The sequence below is a fragment of the Polypterus senegalus genome, chromosome 6 (genome assembly GCF_016835505.1).
Source record: "Polypterus senegalus isolate Bchr_013 chromosome 6, ASM1683550v1, whole genome shotgun sequence".
In the NCBI taxonomy this organism is placed as follows: Eukaryota; Metazoa; Chordata; class Cladistia; order Polypteriformes; family Polypteridae; genus Polypterus; species Polypterus senegalus.
In genome coordinates, this window is record NC_053159.1 from 26,549,224 (window position 1) to 26,566,491 (window position 17,268).

At 37.0% G+C, this 17,268-nt stretch overlaps 1 protein-coding gene across 7 annotated transcripts in view; it reads left to right on the top strand.

Moving 5' to 3' along the window:
• LOC120530889 (kazrin-like) overlaps positions 1 to 17,268 on the top strand; it is a 690,431-nt gene that overhangs the window by 483,866 nt on the left and 189,297 nt on the right. The window contains exon 1 of one of the 7 annotated variants that reach the window (XM_039755653.1): positions 11,176 to 11,345. The exons of the other annotated variants lie outside the window; for them this stretch is intronic. Within the exon in view, the coding sequence (XP_039611587.1) occupies positions 11,315 to 11,345 (31 nt within the window). The 5' untranslated portion in view covers positions 11,176 to 11,314. Of the gene's footprint in view, positions 1 to 11,175; positions 11,346 to 17,268 lie in introns of those variants that run through there. 7 annotated transcript variants of the gene reach the window in all.

A 17,268-nucleotide genomic window follows, 5' to 3' on the forward strand; every position in this document is an offset into this window, starting at 1 on the left:
TGCTAAAAGTTTCACAGTTATCTTTAACACTTTATCAAACTATAGCAGCATTGTCCCGGGGTCAAATGCAATGAATTGCTAACATCACTTCTTACATTTTACATTCCATGCCATCAATGTACTGTAACATGTCAGTAGCGTGGACTGTGACCTTAAATGAGTACATTATACTGTATAGATTGTTCCACTTGGGAAAGCATCACTTTGAATGCATCCCATTTGATGCTCACTGAAGTCGCAATCTGAGCAGTGAATGTAAAAGATCCATCAGCTCTTCTTGTGTCCATATGTCTTAATCATTTTTGCAGTGTCCTAACTTATCCTTTTGTTTTTCATAGCAGGCAAAGATTAAGTTGATTTTTGTATGGCGTAACTTTCTGCCAAACTAACAACTAATGTCACACACAGAAGATTTTTTGTACTTTTGACATCTAATCTTTAAATTGTAACTCAGTCAAATATGAAAGACATTGAAAACTGAATCTTTGCCAAATAATAAAATAATGCATTAAGGTGTCGATTGTAGACTATATTTCACATTTGTTAGCATCCAGTTTTTGTTTTTGATTTTTTTCCCCAATTCCATCTGATTTCAGCATTAGCTTATAGCATTTCTAACACTTGTTTGACCTCTAAACACTGACACATTTTGATGAGAAAGTTGCAACTCCAACAGGTCTTTGTCATCCCATTCATGGAGTATTACAAACTATATCCAGATGGCAAATTCATTACAATGTGGTCCTTCCTTTAATAAGAAGTGTAAAGATATTAATTAAAGTAGACATTGCAGAATATCAAAGTGTTATGCCTTATAATTTATCACTGTTGTTAAATAAAAATTTACTACGGTAAATTACAAGAACCCAAAATATTGCTTTCACTACTACTTGTATTACTGTAGGTGATGATTTGTTATATTAATTACTTCGGCAGCATTTTCAGTTTTCTAATATAGATACATTATTCAAATTTCTTTACAACCAAGAGATTCCATTCACTGTTCCTTGCAAATTTTTTTGCCTTTCTTTTAGTAATTGATATTTACACCTTACATAAATAGTATATTTACCAAATGTGTATACTGAGAAATCCTGTCTTCTGTGATTTTGTTTAAGAAATATCAAAATATTGCCTTATTAATCCACACCAATTGCAATGAACCCAATAAACCATTTCAGTTTTAATTAATCATATTTGTATATCATCATAAACGGCCAGCACCATCACTGTACAACTTGCAGGGCACATAAGATTATCATATCACATTTAACAATTGAGCAGAACAACATTAAGTATCTTAGCTTCGAAAATCATTAGTGTCACTGAAGCCTGTTTTTGGCAGTAAAGAAACTATTGTTGAGGTACATTCTATGGTGGTAAAGCGGCAAAGTAACAATCTTGTAACTCCTGGGACTTGAATTCAATTCCTTGCCAGGTCAGCTTGTGACCGGAGGTTGCACATTCCCTCTGCATCTGTTGGAACTGAGTTACTGCAGTCTTTCCCTCATTCTAAATATGTCCATGCTAGCTTGATTGGCAGACACCATTAGGATTTTTGAAGGGTGTCTGATAGATTTTAAGCAACAGGAACCATAGAAATCCTAGTCAGCAAGTTTTTAAAATTATTGTACAGGATCTATTGTAATAGTAATAGGAGAACCTATTGAACAAAGCCAGAGGAGGAAAAAGACACAAAACATGGTACAAAGTAAAAGAACCGGGTCAACTGTAAATGCTCAAGTAGAATGTTCACTGTTTATGTATCAGACAATAGAAGAGATGCACTTTCTGTTAGGAGGTGAATGTTAAGACAGCTGGACCCCAACAAAATGAACAAAATAGTAGACAAAAATGCAGTATTAAAAGAGTTCCAGAGTGTAGAAGCCAGAGAGAAGAGTAAGTGTTTCAAAATTAGGTTTTGAATGAGTGAGAAGGCCAGCAGGAGAAGATAACTATCTCATAAGTTGATATGATATAAACAGTGTAGACAACTGTTAGAAAAACAGTTTGAAGGTCTTTAACAGTGTTTGAAGACCATCAGTACTTTACAAATTTATCAACTAGTCACATGGAAAATGCATCATCACGTGACAAATAAAAAACAAGATTCTAGTTGTGTATGAAACTGACAGTTTGAAAAAAAGTTTCAACAAAGCTGTATCAAGAATACAGCCAAGACAGACAATAAGAAAAGATGGAAGGAACCTGACAGACATTAAAAATAGGGAACAATGTACTGTAATGTTAAAAGGAGAAATGAACAGATCAGGAAAGAACAGAGCACAGTAAAACATGTCCATTAGTGCGTTCATTTAGAAAGAATGGCTCCAGAACGAAAGAGTGTACTGGTGGATATTCAGCCTTGATTTAAATTTTGTAACTGTTAGCCGCACAAACAGATTTAAGGAGACAGAGGTCCAGAAAGATTATTAAGAATTGTATATTGGGTCACTGGTTCAGCAAAACCACTGGCATCAGAAGCTCTTAAGGTATTTTCAAACTGGACTTAGGAACTTTTAGGAGCTGTGATCTTGGTGCGGCACCATTTGAACCCTGGATCAGTTCACATGAGATATGAATGTGATCCAACAACAACACTGATCTAGGTACAATAAATGTTGTACATTATTTGATATGTTTAAGCCAATAATTAGGCAATCTCAGTATAAAAATAAATACACACACATTCAAGCTCACATAGAACACCTAACACAAGTACTAGTCCATCAGGTCAGTTTTATCACCTGATTCAGCCTAAAGCTGACGTCACATTACACAACAGCTAGTTGTGGGGTATGTCAGAATTGATGACCGTAGTTTTTTAATCTTGTCGCAGTGCCATGTCAGTTTAAATGACTAAAAATTACTGCATGTGTCACATTTACTGACTGGTCACCCATTTTTCTGACAGTCAATAGATTGCTACCTGATGAAGTTGATCTTGCTTGAAGATTTAACAGCTACAGTGACTTCAGCCGCATTTTTGGTCCTTTTTTTTCTTTTTTCTGTTCAGACAGACAAACTTTTATTCTGTTTGTGAGGTCCAAAACACCCTTGTTCCTCATCACAGCATTCTATGCATTGTACTTCTGAATGAGCATTCATTGTCTGTCAGCTCTCATGCACACAGAGCCACCCCTATGTCCAAAGACAAAATCAAACCCTTTGATTTTGTTTGGAGCAATTTGCAGACTAATTGGACAGAGTCTCTGGGTATGTCACATTAGGCAACCAGCTTCACACAGAAGCATACTGCTGAATGCCTCAGGCACACTAAGATTATGTCAATGAAGGATGCAAATGAAAATCTATGGAAAAGTTGTGTAATGTGATATAGATTTAAGAGTCTCTCTTATTTCTTTCATGATCAGAAAACATGCAAAAAAAAAGGAGTTGGTAAGAAATGAATACCATGTGCAACCAATGACTACACCCCTTAATCTGTACTACAGGAGTGATGTGCACAAATAAGCATCTCATCAATGCGATCACACTTTGGGGACATAAGAAGATGCATTATTTTTGTTACTATATAGTAATCTACAAACCCACGGGTCATTGATTATTATTTGTTGTTCGCTGGAAAGTTTACTCTGTGAAACACAACCAAAACTACTGGAGACTGAAACAAAGTTACAGTCAATCATCTGCTGACTCAGCAGCACAAAGCAAATGAACTATGAGTGTACAAATGCCTTTAGTTAATGAAGTGAATACAGAAATCAAAATGTCTACTATAGAACACGATGTAAACAGTAGAGTGAGTTTTTAATTTTAAATATAAAGAAAAATAACTGGAGTCAAATGCTAAGTGACAATATACATTTTTGGAAAACATTAAAGAAACACAGTTCTTCTACCTTTGTTTGAATGTTGGGACTATAGAGTGAGGCTTTTGCCAAAAATAGCCACACGCCTTGGGGACCATAAAGCAGCAGCCATAAAGAACCTTTCCAGATTTGTGAGGCATCCATGTGAAGGTTACAAGTCTTTTTTGTGAATGTACAGGGGAGCTGAAGCTTTAAAAAATGGAATAAAATTATCATGAGGCAATTTAACTTATGAGTAGAAGAGCTATGTCTTTGGTGTTTAACTATTCATGGTATTTCAGTTTCTTTCTGAGCCTTACTGGCCTGCTATGCTGTAATGCATTTATTCCTACTAAATCCCATTTTCCATTTTTATTCCTGGCAAACATACTTCCGGATCCTTAAAGACATTTGAAGCTGTCCCAAGGGTGTTAGCAGCTCTACCAAGCTTTGCATAATCAGTAAACTTGATTAATTTAAATGTGATTTACTTTCCATTAAAACTGATGTCAGGAATTGTCAAATTAAAACACTAAAATGACAAATGTAGACGCCATGTGATTATTCTCACTGCTGAATTGTTTGTGTCCTGTGTGTTTCTGCCATTAAAGATTGGCATGAGTTTCACTGACTGGCATTCTAAGGACTGAAGATGCCCATCGCTACTCATCCCCATTTGACTTGTAAACACACAGCGGCCTGAGCAAGCAATAGCTGTTTGTTTCTCTGACGCTTTCAATAACGCGTACTAAATTTTTTTGGAAAAGCTTAATGCATTTAGATCCTCTAAGCCATCATGTAAACAGTTTGAGCAGTAAAACAGATAGCCCTCTAATGAGGTTGTTCGGCATTAGTATTAATTCTAATTTAAATGATTATATTGTAGCCTCATTAATTCCCATCTCTGAAGAGCCAAATGCTTTGCATGCATGTGGAGCCGAATGCTCCAGCTTGGAATTTAATAATGCCGTTGATTCCACTGGGGTTTCATCAGGCTGACAATGCAGGTACGGCACCTTCAATGCGTAATAATGTTTGGACAGAGGAGCAGTTGCGCTTTAATTATTAGGAGCAGCTGGCTGTCTACCAACATACTGAGATTCTTAATCTTTTACATTTTAGCTTTTTTTTTTTTTTATAAATTGATCAGATTAAAGCAATGCCAAGAGCTAAATCCAGAATAATCACTCCCACCCCTGTCCCTTGTACTGCATCGTATACTTTGCTGTCTACCTCTGCTCTTACTCAGTTTATAGCTTTATGAAATAATCTGTTAAATATGTTAACATATCAAGGAATCCCAGGACTATTTCTGTTACATTCAATCACCATTCTGCTCACAGATGCACACGGGCTCAGTTCAATTGACAGGTTTCTCGCCTATTGCAGTTATTGCTGTTTAATTGCTATACTAAGTACTTGGTCTTCAAACCAAGCAAACAAATACAATCCTTCATATCAGCATTGTTGTTTTAAATATACAGTCGGGAACAAAGTACCCAATCACCATATGGAAGTTGAAACCCTGTAGGGACAGCTTCAGGCAGCACAATAGAGGAGTAGCTCTTACTGCTGCTTCACAGATCAAGTTCAGTTCCTGTGCCCATGCATTGTAAGTATGGAGTTTGCATTTTCTCACCAAGGAATGTCAGCTAATCTAGAATCTGCCAAATCATTACAGAGGAGCTTGGACAAAATATAAGCTTGGGCATTTGAAATGTAATGTAGGTAAGTTTAGAAAATTGATTGAAATATTAGATTTCAGTACATAATGGGAGATCTGAAACTTGAAAGTACACCTTATAAGAAGGTGTCATAGTGGACTCTGCACTATTAACATCAAACCAGTGCACAGAAGCTATTAACAAGATTAATGGAATGTGAGGTTATATAGCATGTTGTGTGAAGTACAAATCAAGGAGGTTGTGCTTAAGTTATATAACACATTAATGAGACTTCATCTGGAGTACCGTGTGCAGTTTTGTTCTCCAGGCTACAAAAGGGACATAGTAGCGTTAGAGAAATTTGAGAAGAGAGCAGCTAGGCTGATTCTGGAACTGAGAGGTATGAGCTAAGAGGAAAGATTAAAGAAGCTGAACTTTTTCATTTTAAGCAAATGGAGATTAAGAGATGACATAATTGAAATGTTTTAAATTATGAAAGAAATCAGTGCAGTGGAACCAGACTGTTATTTGAATGCGAGTGCAACAAGAACCTGACGGAAACAGTTGAAAACTTGTTAAGGGTAAATTTCGTACAAAAATAAGGAAGTTTTCTTCACACAGAGTACTATAAACTCATAAGTAACCAGGTAGTGAGTAGGACTTTAGGGACCTTCAAAACTAGACTTGATGTTATTTTTAAGAAATTGGCAGATGGGACTGGCAAGCTTTTTCCAGTTTTCTAGTGTCTGTATGAATTTTCCTCCAGGTTCTCAACTTTTTCTTCCATATCTCTGCTGAGTAGGTTACTTGATGGGAACAAATTGGCTGAGTGTCAGTGCTTGGTCCAGTGATGGACTGGCACCCTGTCCAGAGCTATTTCCTGCCTTGCACCTAGCACTACTGGTTACTTCTTGCTGAAAAAAGTGGCTTCCCAATACCTTGAATTGGATTAATGGGGTTTTCGGAGTGCTATGTTGTGTTATGTTAAGGATGGCTTCAATGACAGCTAAAGCCAATGTCACATTATACAACTTGCCAGAATGTACCAGTATGTCAGACTTGCAGACTGAAGTTGCTCATGTCATCATTTGTGCATGTCACAGTCTTGCACAGACTTGCACATCCCTTTCTATGACAGCCAGTAATGTGCTTCCTGACTAAAGCAGTGCTATAACAAAGGGTTAACGGGTATGGCGAGTTCAGCTGCAGTCTTTGCCTTTTTTTATTTATTCCATTTTGTTGTAGAAAGTAACACATGAGACATCAGACAGATGAGCTTCTATTCTTTTTGTAAGGTCCACAACAACTGCATTCCTTATTCCTTGACACTGCATTCTATGATGGTTGTCAGTTCTCGTGCACACAGAGTCTGCCCCTATGAGTAAAGAAAAATGTAAACCTGTTTCTTTGTTGGAGTGATTTGATGGGTATGTCACATTACATGACTAGCCTTCACAGTAGCACACCACCGACTGCCTCCGACTTTCTAAGATTATTTAAATGAAGGCCACAACTGCTGGAAAAGAAGTATGATGTGACATTGTCTTAAACCAGAATGAATGGACTGAATAGTGCTCTTAAATTTGGAAAGTTTCTTGTCTTACAAACATTATGCAGGTTTAAGACAAGCTGCTTAATCTTTCCAGTGTATTCACTTTTAAATAACCTTTGTCTTGGTGACAGTTGCTTTATTTGTCGTGTCTACAGATGTATTTCTCATCAGTCCCGAGATCCTAAATTTAGAGATGATACAAACTAAAATAGGATCGAACAAAAATGTTTAAGTAAAGTAGTAAAGGCTTACCAGGCCAAGTAATATTTTGCAGTGTGGGAGTGATGTCACAAACCCTTTCAATGATACAAGACCCTATTTCATTGTTAAGCAGTTAACATTTTAATCTTTTGTTTTTTGTTGCTGTAAGCTTCCTTTGACATTTCTAACCTTGCATGTATATATGGTTTATTGAACACCATTATTTCTGTGCTTTTTTTGTCTGAGTTTATTAATAAGTTGTTTCATTACTTTAAGCAGTTGTTGTTAAGTATGAATGATGCTTTACAGTATACTCTGTATTTAAGACTAAAGGCTTGTTTATCAGTAGAAACACTTTGAAAAATCCAAAACCAATTATTTACACATTGTAATGCATACATTTTTGATACACCTTAAAGTAACTTAGGGAAGTGTCTTCTGTCAAACAATAAGAATATCTGACAGTAAAATTCCACAGCTGTTCCTCTTTAAATTGCTTTATAGCATTATTGAATGGTGTTCTAGCACTTGTGGTGTTAGCTCACCACATGAACACAATGTTTTTACATAATATCCGTTTATTTTCTCTACACTTTTCGATTACAGGAAATGGGAATCTGTTCTTGGCAGTATTGGCCTGAAATGGGTGCCAGTTCACAGGGAACATGCACACAGACTCATATGTGGGCAGTTTGGTGCCAATAATTAATCAATCACATGTGTTTTAGGATGTGGGAGAAAATCCAACACAGAAAAACATTCAACTCTACAGAGACAGTCCTCAGGTGTGGGATATGACACATAGTTTTAGTGCATTTGCAAGTGCTATGCTAACCAAATTATACACAGAAATCTAGTTTCTAAAATGCTAGGTAAACCCTCATTCCAGTTAAAGAATCTGGTATATTGGTGTCTTAAAAGCCAGGGTAACACACAGAGTTTTCTCCATGAGTAACCCGGTTATATGATTATGTGGTCATGTAAACCCTTAACAAGGTTACAGCTAGGAATTTCATAGTTTTGGCATGTCTATTGCACTCTGTTGGCTTAGCACACATGTCCAGCAGCCACAGGTAGAAAACAGTGTAAGCGTCCCCAAAGATCAGTTTCCTGAGATAAGGACTCAAGTAATCTCATCATTCCTTCTTCTGGCTGAAAAAAATCTGCGCCAATATTTGAGAAATCACTACAGTTATGTTGATGACCAGCCTGGTCCTGAGAGTAGTAGGGAAATGTATTAAAGGTAAGGTGCATTAATTAGTCTGATTACTTTTTTAAAGTAACGAGTAACCTAATGCAATATTTATTTTGTTGACATAAAAATTATTTCTTCATTATTAACCCAGCAGGACTGGGCATAAGGCATAAAGCAAACATACTGGTGTACCTCACGTCTGCAGAACTCAGTCATTCAGCCAAGGAGAAGAGTGTGCTGCATACAATTCAATAACAAAAACATATATGTTAAAGAATCAGTTTAGATTTCATCCATTTATTTTCTATATATATCCTGAAGCAGGTAGACCTAGTCACTCAGTGGCCAGTGTTCACAAAACATTGGTGGCTCAGATCCGGGCTATGGAAAAGGGGATGAATTTACTCCACAGTATGTGAAGGACTGAAACAGAAGAAAATTGGCAAATGTGGCTGTGTATTGGGACATTTTCTTAAAGGTTCATACATGGCCTTTGGATTTTATAAGAAATTCTGGCTAGTCAAACGTGTAGTTTTCATACAAAAGAAGAAAAAGTAACATGCTTTTTGTAATGCATTACATATTCTAATAAGCAACAATATAAAATATTTAGTTATTTTTTGTGAGTAATGAGTAATATAACTAAGGTATTTTTAAAAGTAACTTTCCCTACAATGCTTAGGAGACACAGACTCCACACTTGTTTTTGGAATCACAGTAGATGTTGATGTTTAATCTTTTTAGTGCATTTCTATGATATCAGAGTGTTTTACCAAAAGAGAGCACCATAAGTGGTCTCATGCATGTCAGCTGAGGTTCTCAAGAAAGCAGATTTCTGCCCTAACCAGGTTACTCATCTTATTCCGGTTTTGTGCGTGCATGTAAACACACTCAATGTTTTAAACCACTGTAACATCATGACCAATAAAAACAGTGATTGCCTGTTTTCAGACTATGATGTAAGTATTGTTTGTGATCTCCACAGGTTTCAGTATAACCAGAACCACACCAAGTCAGAAGGTTTTTTGCCATAGAAGTGGGGCTTTACCATCTTTTTCTGATTTTTCTAGGCAGTCACCTTATACTTGGTGGCCATTTATTTACTGCAGGAGATCACTTGCATGTTAATGATGAGAATCTTTACAATTTGCATTGGCTGGCACCACTGTCTTTGCTCTCCACTTGAGAGAATGTAATTCATTCTTTGTTTTGTTAGTCCTGCTCATTCAGATCAGTATAATTCAATATTTAACTGCTCCATAGCATTTAGAAGCATCCAGCAAAGGAACCTACTATTATGACTGCTAGGGGCTCTAAGGAGGTATAACAGCAACAGATACCGTATATTCTCTTAACATTGTGTTATGAAAAACAAGCCTAAAATCCCATAAGCAAGCTGCTGTTAGATAAGTCAGTACTAGCAGTAGCCAATGCATTTTTGAGCAGTGTGGATGGCGAAGTTTAAAATTTTTTTAGGGGAAGATGTTCAAGTTGTGCAGGCCCAAGAGTAACTTCAGTTGACATGACTAGTAAAGCAAAACGTCAAGAATAAATACTATTTAAGTTTGATACCCTAAGTCTTATTTTCCACAGCATTAAATGTATTTTTTCTGTTCTACATCGTTTGGCTGTGTACATATTATTCTCCATCCAATAATATTTACAATCTTTTAATTCACTTTATGGATCCAGATATTTGTCGTCTATCCTGGCAGCATTGGGTTTAAGGCAGAAACTTTCGAAGACACACACAATCATGTCAGGACAATTAAGTATCGCCAACTAGCCAAACATGTATGTTTTTCAGATGTGGAAAGGAAGCCCTGAATACCTACAGGAGAGTCCACAAAGATAGGAGACAGAGTTATAAATTTGAGCATGATCAGGAAAAGAATTTACATCTAAATGGATCATTTTGTCTTTTCAAACTCAAGTGTCTGCTGACAGTCCGGCCGTTATGTTACTGAGTAGCAAATCTGATTAGCCATGCAGCGGCAATCCACATATTAATGGGTGTCTAAAATTCTAGACTCCAGCACAAACTTTACATCTTTTTTCTTTATAGTCGTGCTTCTATTTAGACCTCTCTTTGGATTACTTTGTAAAATTAATTGCAGATAACAGTGAGTACCTGCTGTCCTGAATATAAGAAAAGATTGCAAAGCAGATTTGTGCAGATAAATGTGTACACCAAAGCTAGTTATTATGGCTTGACTTGCAGTTTTGGGAAGAGAGCTTATTTTTCTTTGTTCACTGTGATTTCAATTCTGTAGATGGAATATTAATGAAACATAAATATTACAAAAAATTCTGGCTTGTAGTTGTGTACAGTGTTTAATAATTGTGGCTATATAGAGCAGAGATAAAAGCATACAACCCTAAAGATGTCTTTGTTAAAATTTTAACATCTTTATTCTGCTGGTGATTTTCCCATCAACATGATGGTTATGCTAGAAGATGACCTCCCTCAGTAAGGCAACATAGTTTGTTCAGGCAGCTACTGAAAAGTTCAGAGCAACTCTTGAACCTACAAAGGTAACATGCCTCTTGTCAGAAAGATCAGTGCCTGCAGCGTCTGCCTTAATTTGACAAAGGCATCTCTTTCAGTTATCTGCAAACACTCTATTGCCTAAGCAGCAGAGGGTCAGGCTAATCCAGGGTTCATAGCGCCTCAGTGTAACCTGATCCGCCTGCTTACTGGAGTCACTCCTCCCTGTTTCAGCTCTGCAAGGGGGTGGAGTGCAACAGAATTAGCATGGCTAACCTCAACAGGTAGAAGGAAAGAGAGCACTTCCTGGAGTCAGGAAACCTGCCTTGAAACCGAGTGAAGACGACCGAAACAACCTCACAGGAGGTGCCGATCAAGGGGGCAGCCCTCTGCAACTGGGCCATGAAGTCAGATAAGGAAGAAGGCAAGCCAGGTACGTTAAGAGCTTTTAATTCCTGATGAGTGCACATTTGTGGCTTCTGGATTAGGGCAGTACATTTCAGGCCTTGTCCCTGTGAGACACAGAATGGAGAGTGACAGCCAAGCAGAGCATGGGGAGGGGTGCGGGTGTGAGGTGATAGTAAGGCTGATAGGTATGTTTTCTCCCATAACAAAGGCTCAATGCTGCATATAGTTTAAGCAGTATACTACACTGATCATTGGAGTAAAACTTAACATGGACAAAGGCACGCATCACTTCTGTTTGAACTTTTCACTCTTGCTCTGTTTGTTGAACCCCGTCACATGTAATAGCTCTGCTGACTTGAGTGAAAATTACTTTGTATTTGAGGAGTTGAATTTTGAAAATTATAAGAAAGCAGTTAAAAGAAAGAAGCAGTTAAGGACAGTATGTTTAGAAAACTGAGCTTGGAAATTATTAATTGACTCACTCACACTAGACTCCCAGTCTGTTAATTCATATTTAGACATGCATGCTACACTTTTCAGCCAGTTTATTTTCTGCTCCAGGAATAGACTGTGTATCTGTCAAAGAACAATTAAGCAAACATCACATACCCATTTAACATTTAAAAACAGGCCACTCGGTTCAATGTCCACCTAGCCTTAGGCCTTTTGCATTTACACAAAAATTGACATCCCAAAGCACTGATGTCATGTCTATGTACAAATGTTTAAAGATTGCATTATGTTTGGAGGAAAGTTTAACAAGAGAAAACTGCATATAATCAAATCACTCTTTTGGCTTCTACAATAACCCCTAAAATATTGCTGTAGTTCTTAATCAAATATGGTTCATATGAATCAAAAATTAAAGGCACAGTAAAAGGCAGTTATAGGTTTGGATTTTTTGTTTGTTTTTTGTGTACAGTCGGTCTGATTGCTGTTGTAAATTTCATGGAAAAAGAATACACCTTTCGTCGGGATTGTTAGCTATGCTGTTACAAAAAATAGAATGGAGGATTTTTCCATTGCCTTTTATTAGTTCTTTGATCAGATAGAGACGAAGTTTAGGAAAGCAGTAAGACTAAATAGAGATGAAGTGCCTAGAGCAACAGTCCTTCCCTGGTCACTTATGTCAAGTCCTTGGTACATTCAGTTGTTTTGTCACAAGCTGTTCACTGTACCCCCGAACTGAAGGAATTCCCCTTTCTAGTAATAGCAGTCGAGTACTTGTGCTATACTGTACTGGATGTCTGCCTGGAAAAGCATCAGTTTAATAATAATGATCTGGAACTCCCCAAATGTGGATAAGAAGAGACACGTTTAAACAAATCAAAAAAGGGGGGTGTCACCAAATCTTAATTTTTTAAAGCCAGGCAGCATGGTCCAGTGGTTAAGGCACTAAAGTATGATGCTACAGCTATGTGCGATGGACGGATGGGAAATGAGAGCAGCCCAGGGGCAAATTTCAAATGACTACCCTTTGAAGTGGTAGCTTCTTGTGGTACAATATAGAGGTTGCTGGGTTGAGACATAATGGTTGCCTGTCACATCATTCAATAACATAAAATTATTATTGAATATTGAATTATTTTATAACCAGGTCAACTCAGAAATGGTGTTTTTGTGATTGTCAGTGAAATTCTTCCTTGCGTGTGCTAATAAATAGTTTAGCTGCTGTTTATTTTCACAAAAACATAGAGCTAACCTTTAACTGCTTTTTTGTGTGAGTAAAATTGAGTAGCAAATTAATGTAATGTTAAGTCTCTCCCAAAGTGCTGACAATGTCTCAGAACAATTGTCTTCTAGTTTTTTTCTTCATTTCCAAAAAGAAAAAGGACACTTTCACCTCTTGAGTTGTGCTATAGAAAGCATGTTTCTTCTTTTTGAAATGAAACAGCCTTGTGCTGTTTTGAGAAGCTGCTGCCTTATAGGCGGTCATTACACGATAAGTATCAACATGACTTTTCATAGGCAGAGCTGATAGTCAATCCTGAGTTTTGATTTGGTGTCATGGCACATGAATCCTCAGTGTCAGCAAAACCCAGCAATTCAAAATGAAATGGGTCAGCAAGTCTGATTGTTTGGTACGTTATGCTTTTTAATAAATAATGCTGGTATACTCTTGTGTCATTTAAATGGTATTTTGAAGTCCTAATTTACTCACTGACATTGCATAGTGCCGTCAGCTCTGGACCCTGCAATCCTCAATTAGGTTAAGCAGGCTTAAAAACGTTGTTGCATAGAAGCTGTGTAAGAAGTGCAGTAAAGTGAGTCAGTCAGAGTCAACTAGGGCCACAGACAGCTGTTCATGTATGATGTGAGCGTTATTAAACATTCTGTAGCAGTGTGCTCAGGTTTTCAGAAGGGTATTCTATGAAACTGGAGTTTAATATATGAGTATAGTGGACTGGCATTTCTTTTAGGGTTGTCTCCAGCTTGCACCTACTTCTGCTTTCTTAGTCTTTGGCCTTTTGCAATCCTTCTAATAGATGGTTCAGAAAATGGAAAGATGGATGAATGGATGGATGCTTTCAGAGTAGCAGCATATTGGGCAGAGATCCTAATGGGAAATGAAAGTGCGACTTCAGAACAGCAAATCACTGCACGACAGTCAAGACAAAAGCAGCAGCTCTGAATCAAATTTCCTTTGCACACTGAAACCCCAGCCTAAATACATACTAAACACTAAACTGATAAGCTGGTGAGCCATTTTATCACTAAATCTTGCACATCAGATAGTGTTTTTCTTTCTGCTGTTTAAAAAAGTGAAAGGCAGAGAATGAGTCACCATAGAATGAAAGATTCAGACTGTAGATTATCAAAGTACAAGCTGATTGTAAGTGGCAGACACTTGCTGCTTTGAAAAACAGAAGCTCTCTATGCATTTTAAGGCAGATCTTCAGAATCCTATACTGTGGTTAAAAAAAAGGTGCGATTTACAGTGCATTACTGTTACCATGGTGATGCACTGTATGGCATGATGAAGATGCAGGGAGGTCAGAGCACTTAGGACATCAAGCCCAGAATGCTTTACTAATAATTTATTGAATCTGAGTTTCTGGCACGCCAGTTAAAGTGAGAGTTTAGGGCAGAGGCTGCATATGAGCTGTTATCCTATAAAGAGGCTTTGCTTGAAGGTTTAGAGTAACAGAGGCCAGCTGCTCTCATGTATTTTCCATTTATCTTTTGCAAAATCTATTAATTTGATCAGAGATTTGTGGAAATGACCTGACAGTGGTTGACTGACATTATCTCTCACATTTTCAGTATTTGCCACTAAGAATTAAATATTGGTTTGCCGTTTGTTTTTTTTTATAACTTGGAGACCAAAAGTGCAGGCAGTAGTCCAAAAGGAGACCTCACCAGTGTGTTATAAAGCTTGAGCATAAACTCCTTTGACTTGACCTTTACACATTGTGATATACAGTATAATCTAACATTCTATTAGCCTTCTTCCTGGCTTCTGAAAGCTGCCTGGAAGTTGTTAGTGATGAGTCCACTACGACTCCTAAATCCTTCTTAGAAGCAGTACTTTCATGTTTCAGCTCTCTCCTTGTGTATTCAAATCTAACACTTTACCTCCTATATATAACATTTTAGATTTTACTTACATTAAGTTTTATCTGCCACAAATTTGCCGAAGCCTGTATGCTGTCCAAGTTGCTCAGTAATGATTCAACAGATTCTAGATTATCTGCCAATCCACCTAGGTTGGTATTATCTGTAAACTTAACCAGCTTCTTGTTTATGTTCTTGTCAAATCTTTTATTTATATTAATAAAAGCAGCGGTCCTAGCACTAATCCCTGAAGGATACCATTTTTAACATCACCTAATTCTGAAAAAGTTCCCCTCAACATAACCCTTTGGTTCCTGTGCTTTATCAAATCCTGCACACATCTACAGACTACATTTATATGTAGTATGTTAAAAATAGCAGCGGCTCTAGCACTGACCCCCCTGAGGGACACCACTCTTAACATCTTCACTTCAGGTAAGGTTCCCCACCTTCTACTTCTTGTGTTTTAGCAAATATTGTACCCATTTATACACCACACCCTGAACTCCCACTGGTGCTTTATCACATGCTTTCAGCAAGTCATGATAAACAATATCACATACACTGCCCTTGTTGTGTCCTTTTTTTTTTTTGCTTTCTTATAGAATTCTAGTATGTTAGTAAAACACGACAACCCTCATCTGAACCAGCTGACTGTTCAGTAAAACTCCTATTCTTGCCATGTGATGCACTTTAAGCTTACTGGCCTATACTTGGATCTGTCCAATCAAGCTTTTTGTAAAATGGAATATTATTTTCTATTTTCCGGTCCTGCCATTTTCTGTATTAATATTTATGTTAAATGGTATGGATAAATAGGTACATCTTCCTTTATAATGGGAAAAATAATTAAAATAAACATCTGTATGATATACACTTCATGCGTAGCCTATGAGTATACAAGTTGTGTTATTTCTGTTACTGACTTTTTTACTTAAAATAATTTATTTTGATCCACTCAGTTTTCCTTGAATTATTACCACAGGCCACAGGTAATTTTTAAGCCAAGCACAATTAACACAGCACACCAGCTATTGAAGAGACATACATCTCTGGCTGTGTATCTCATTCACTGCATCAGCTCATAACGCTGTAAAACAAGTCTGTTTTCCCTTTGTTTTACCATATGGTCTATAGGAATGAACTACATGTGTATCATTGGGGGTCTTCTGAAAGGTGCATCCTCACAGATTTATCTGTCTATAGATCATCCCTGACTCCTAAATTTTGTTACACTTTTGCACACTAAAGCTACTAGAATGCATGACCTTGTCATGTCATAATTTTCGATTTCTGTTCCATTTCAGTTCTTCATTTTCAGCTCATTTTTGTTTTTGCTGTTTCATTTTAGATTTTTTTTTTCTGTGCATAAACATTAATCAAAGTGATAAAAAACAATATTGGACTGTAATTAGGTTAGTGGTGTTGAGGTTTCTGATGTCTCTTGTATGTGGATACTTCATCTGTTAAACCAGATTCATGAGTCACTGATTATAATGTTTCCATAATAACTACAGAATAACTCTGAATTGTGAAAAATTCAAATTTTAGATCCACTGGGAGAAACTGGGAGAAGCCCTGTTTTACAGTATGTTTCACATTGTTTAGCAAAGGTCTGATTTTCAGGCCCTCTGATTCATCATCGGTTTGTCGAACCTCAATGCTGCCTAAACAGATTGATTTATTTCTTTATTTATTTTTGCAGCAGTCAGTAGCTAGAGGTAGCAGCCTGTGAGCACTTAAAAGTGATAATGAGATGCTAAGAGGCGTATTTGTAACTTTATTAATTTGTCTGTGAGGCTTCCCTATGAGCACAGTGATGGCATTATTTATTTTATCTCATGCTGTGAATTATTTTGTTGCTTTTGTGCAGATAGAACAGAGTTGCATTTTGTCAAAGTAGTTGACAAAATATTAATATCTTGTCATATTGTTACTGTAAACACTCTTTGCTGTTCTTACTAATTTACTTTTCACTTTATTTAAGCAAATATTTTTTTGTTTTTGTTTTCCTTCTGCTCTTTTAAAATGTGCTTGCCTCTAGGTCAGCTCGTATAAAATACTCTACTCTGTGAGCCATTTAGCAAACATGGTCACCTGTAGTATTTCTGATAAGCTCTCTCTGAAAGAAGTTTGATGCTTGCCACTGCGACAAAGCATATGGATTACCCTTCATTCCGTCTCTTTAGACTGAGGTTAATTTATGACTTAAATCGGATTTTTACTTTGATAACACTACTACCTGTTTCTCTACTTACACGCTGGTTCAAAGTGACACGGCAGTGTGTGTTTCACTTTAGTAATATATTTATAAATTTTGCACTACACTTACCTCTGGTCCAATTTACAGCTATTTCTATAACATTTTCTAGACCTCTTAGCACTGTGTTACT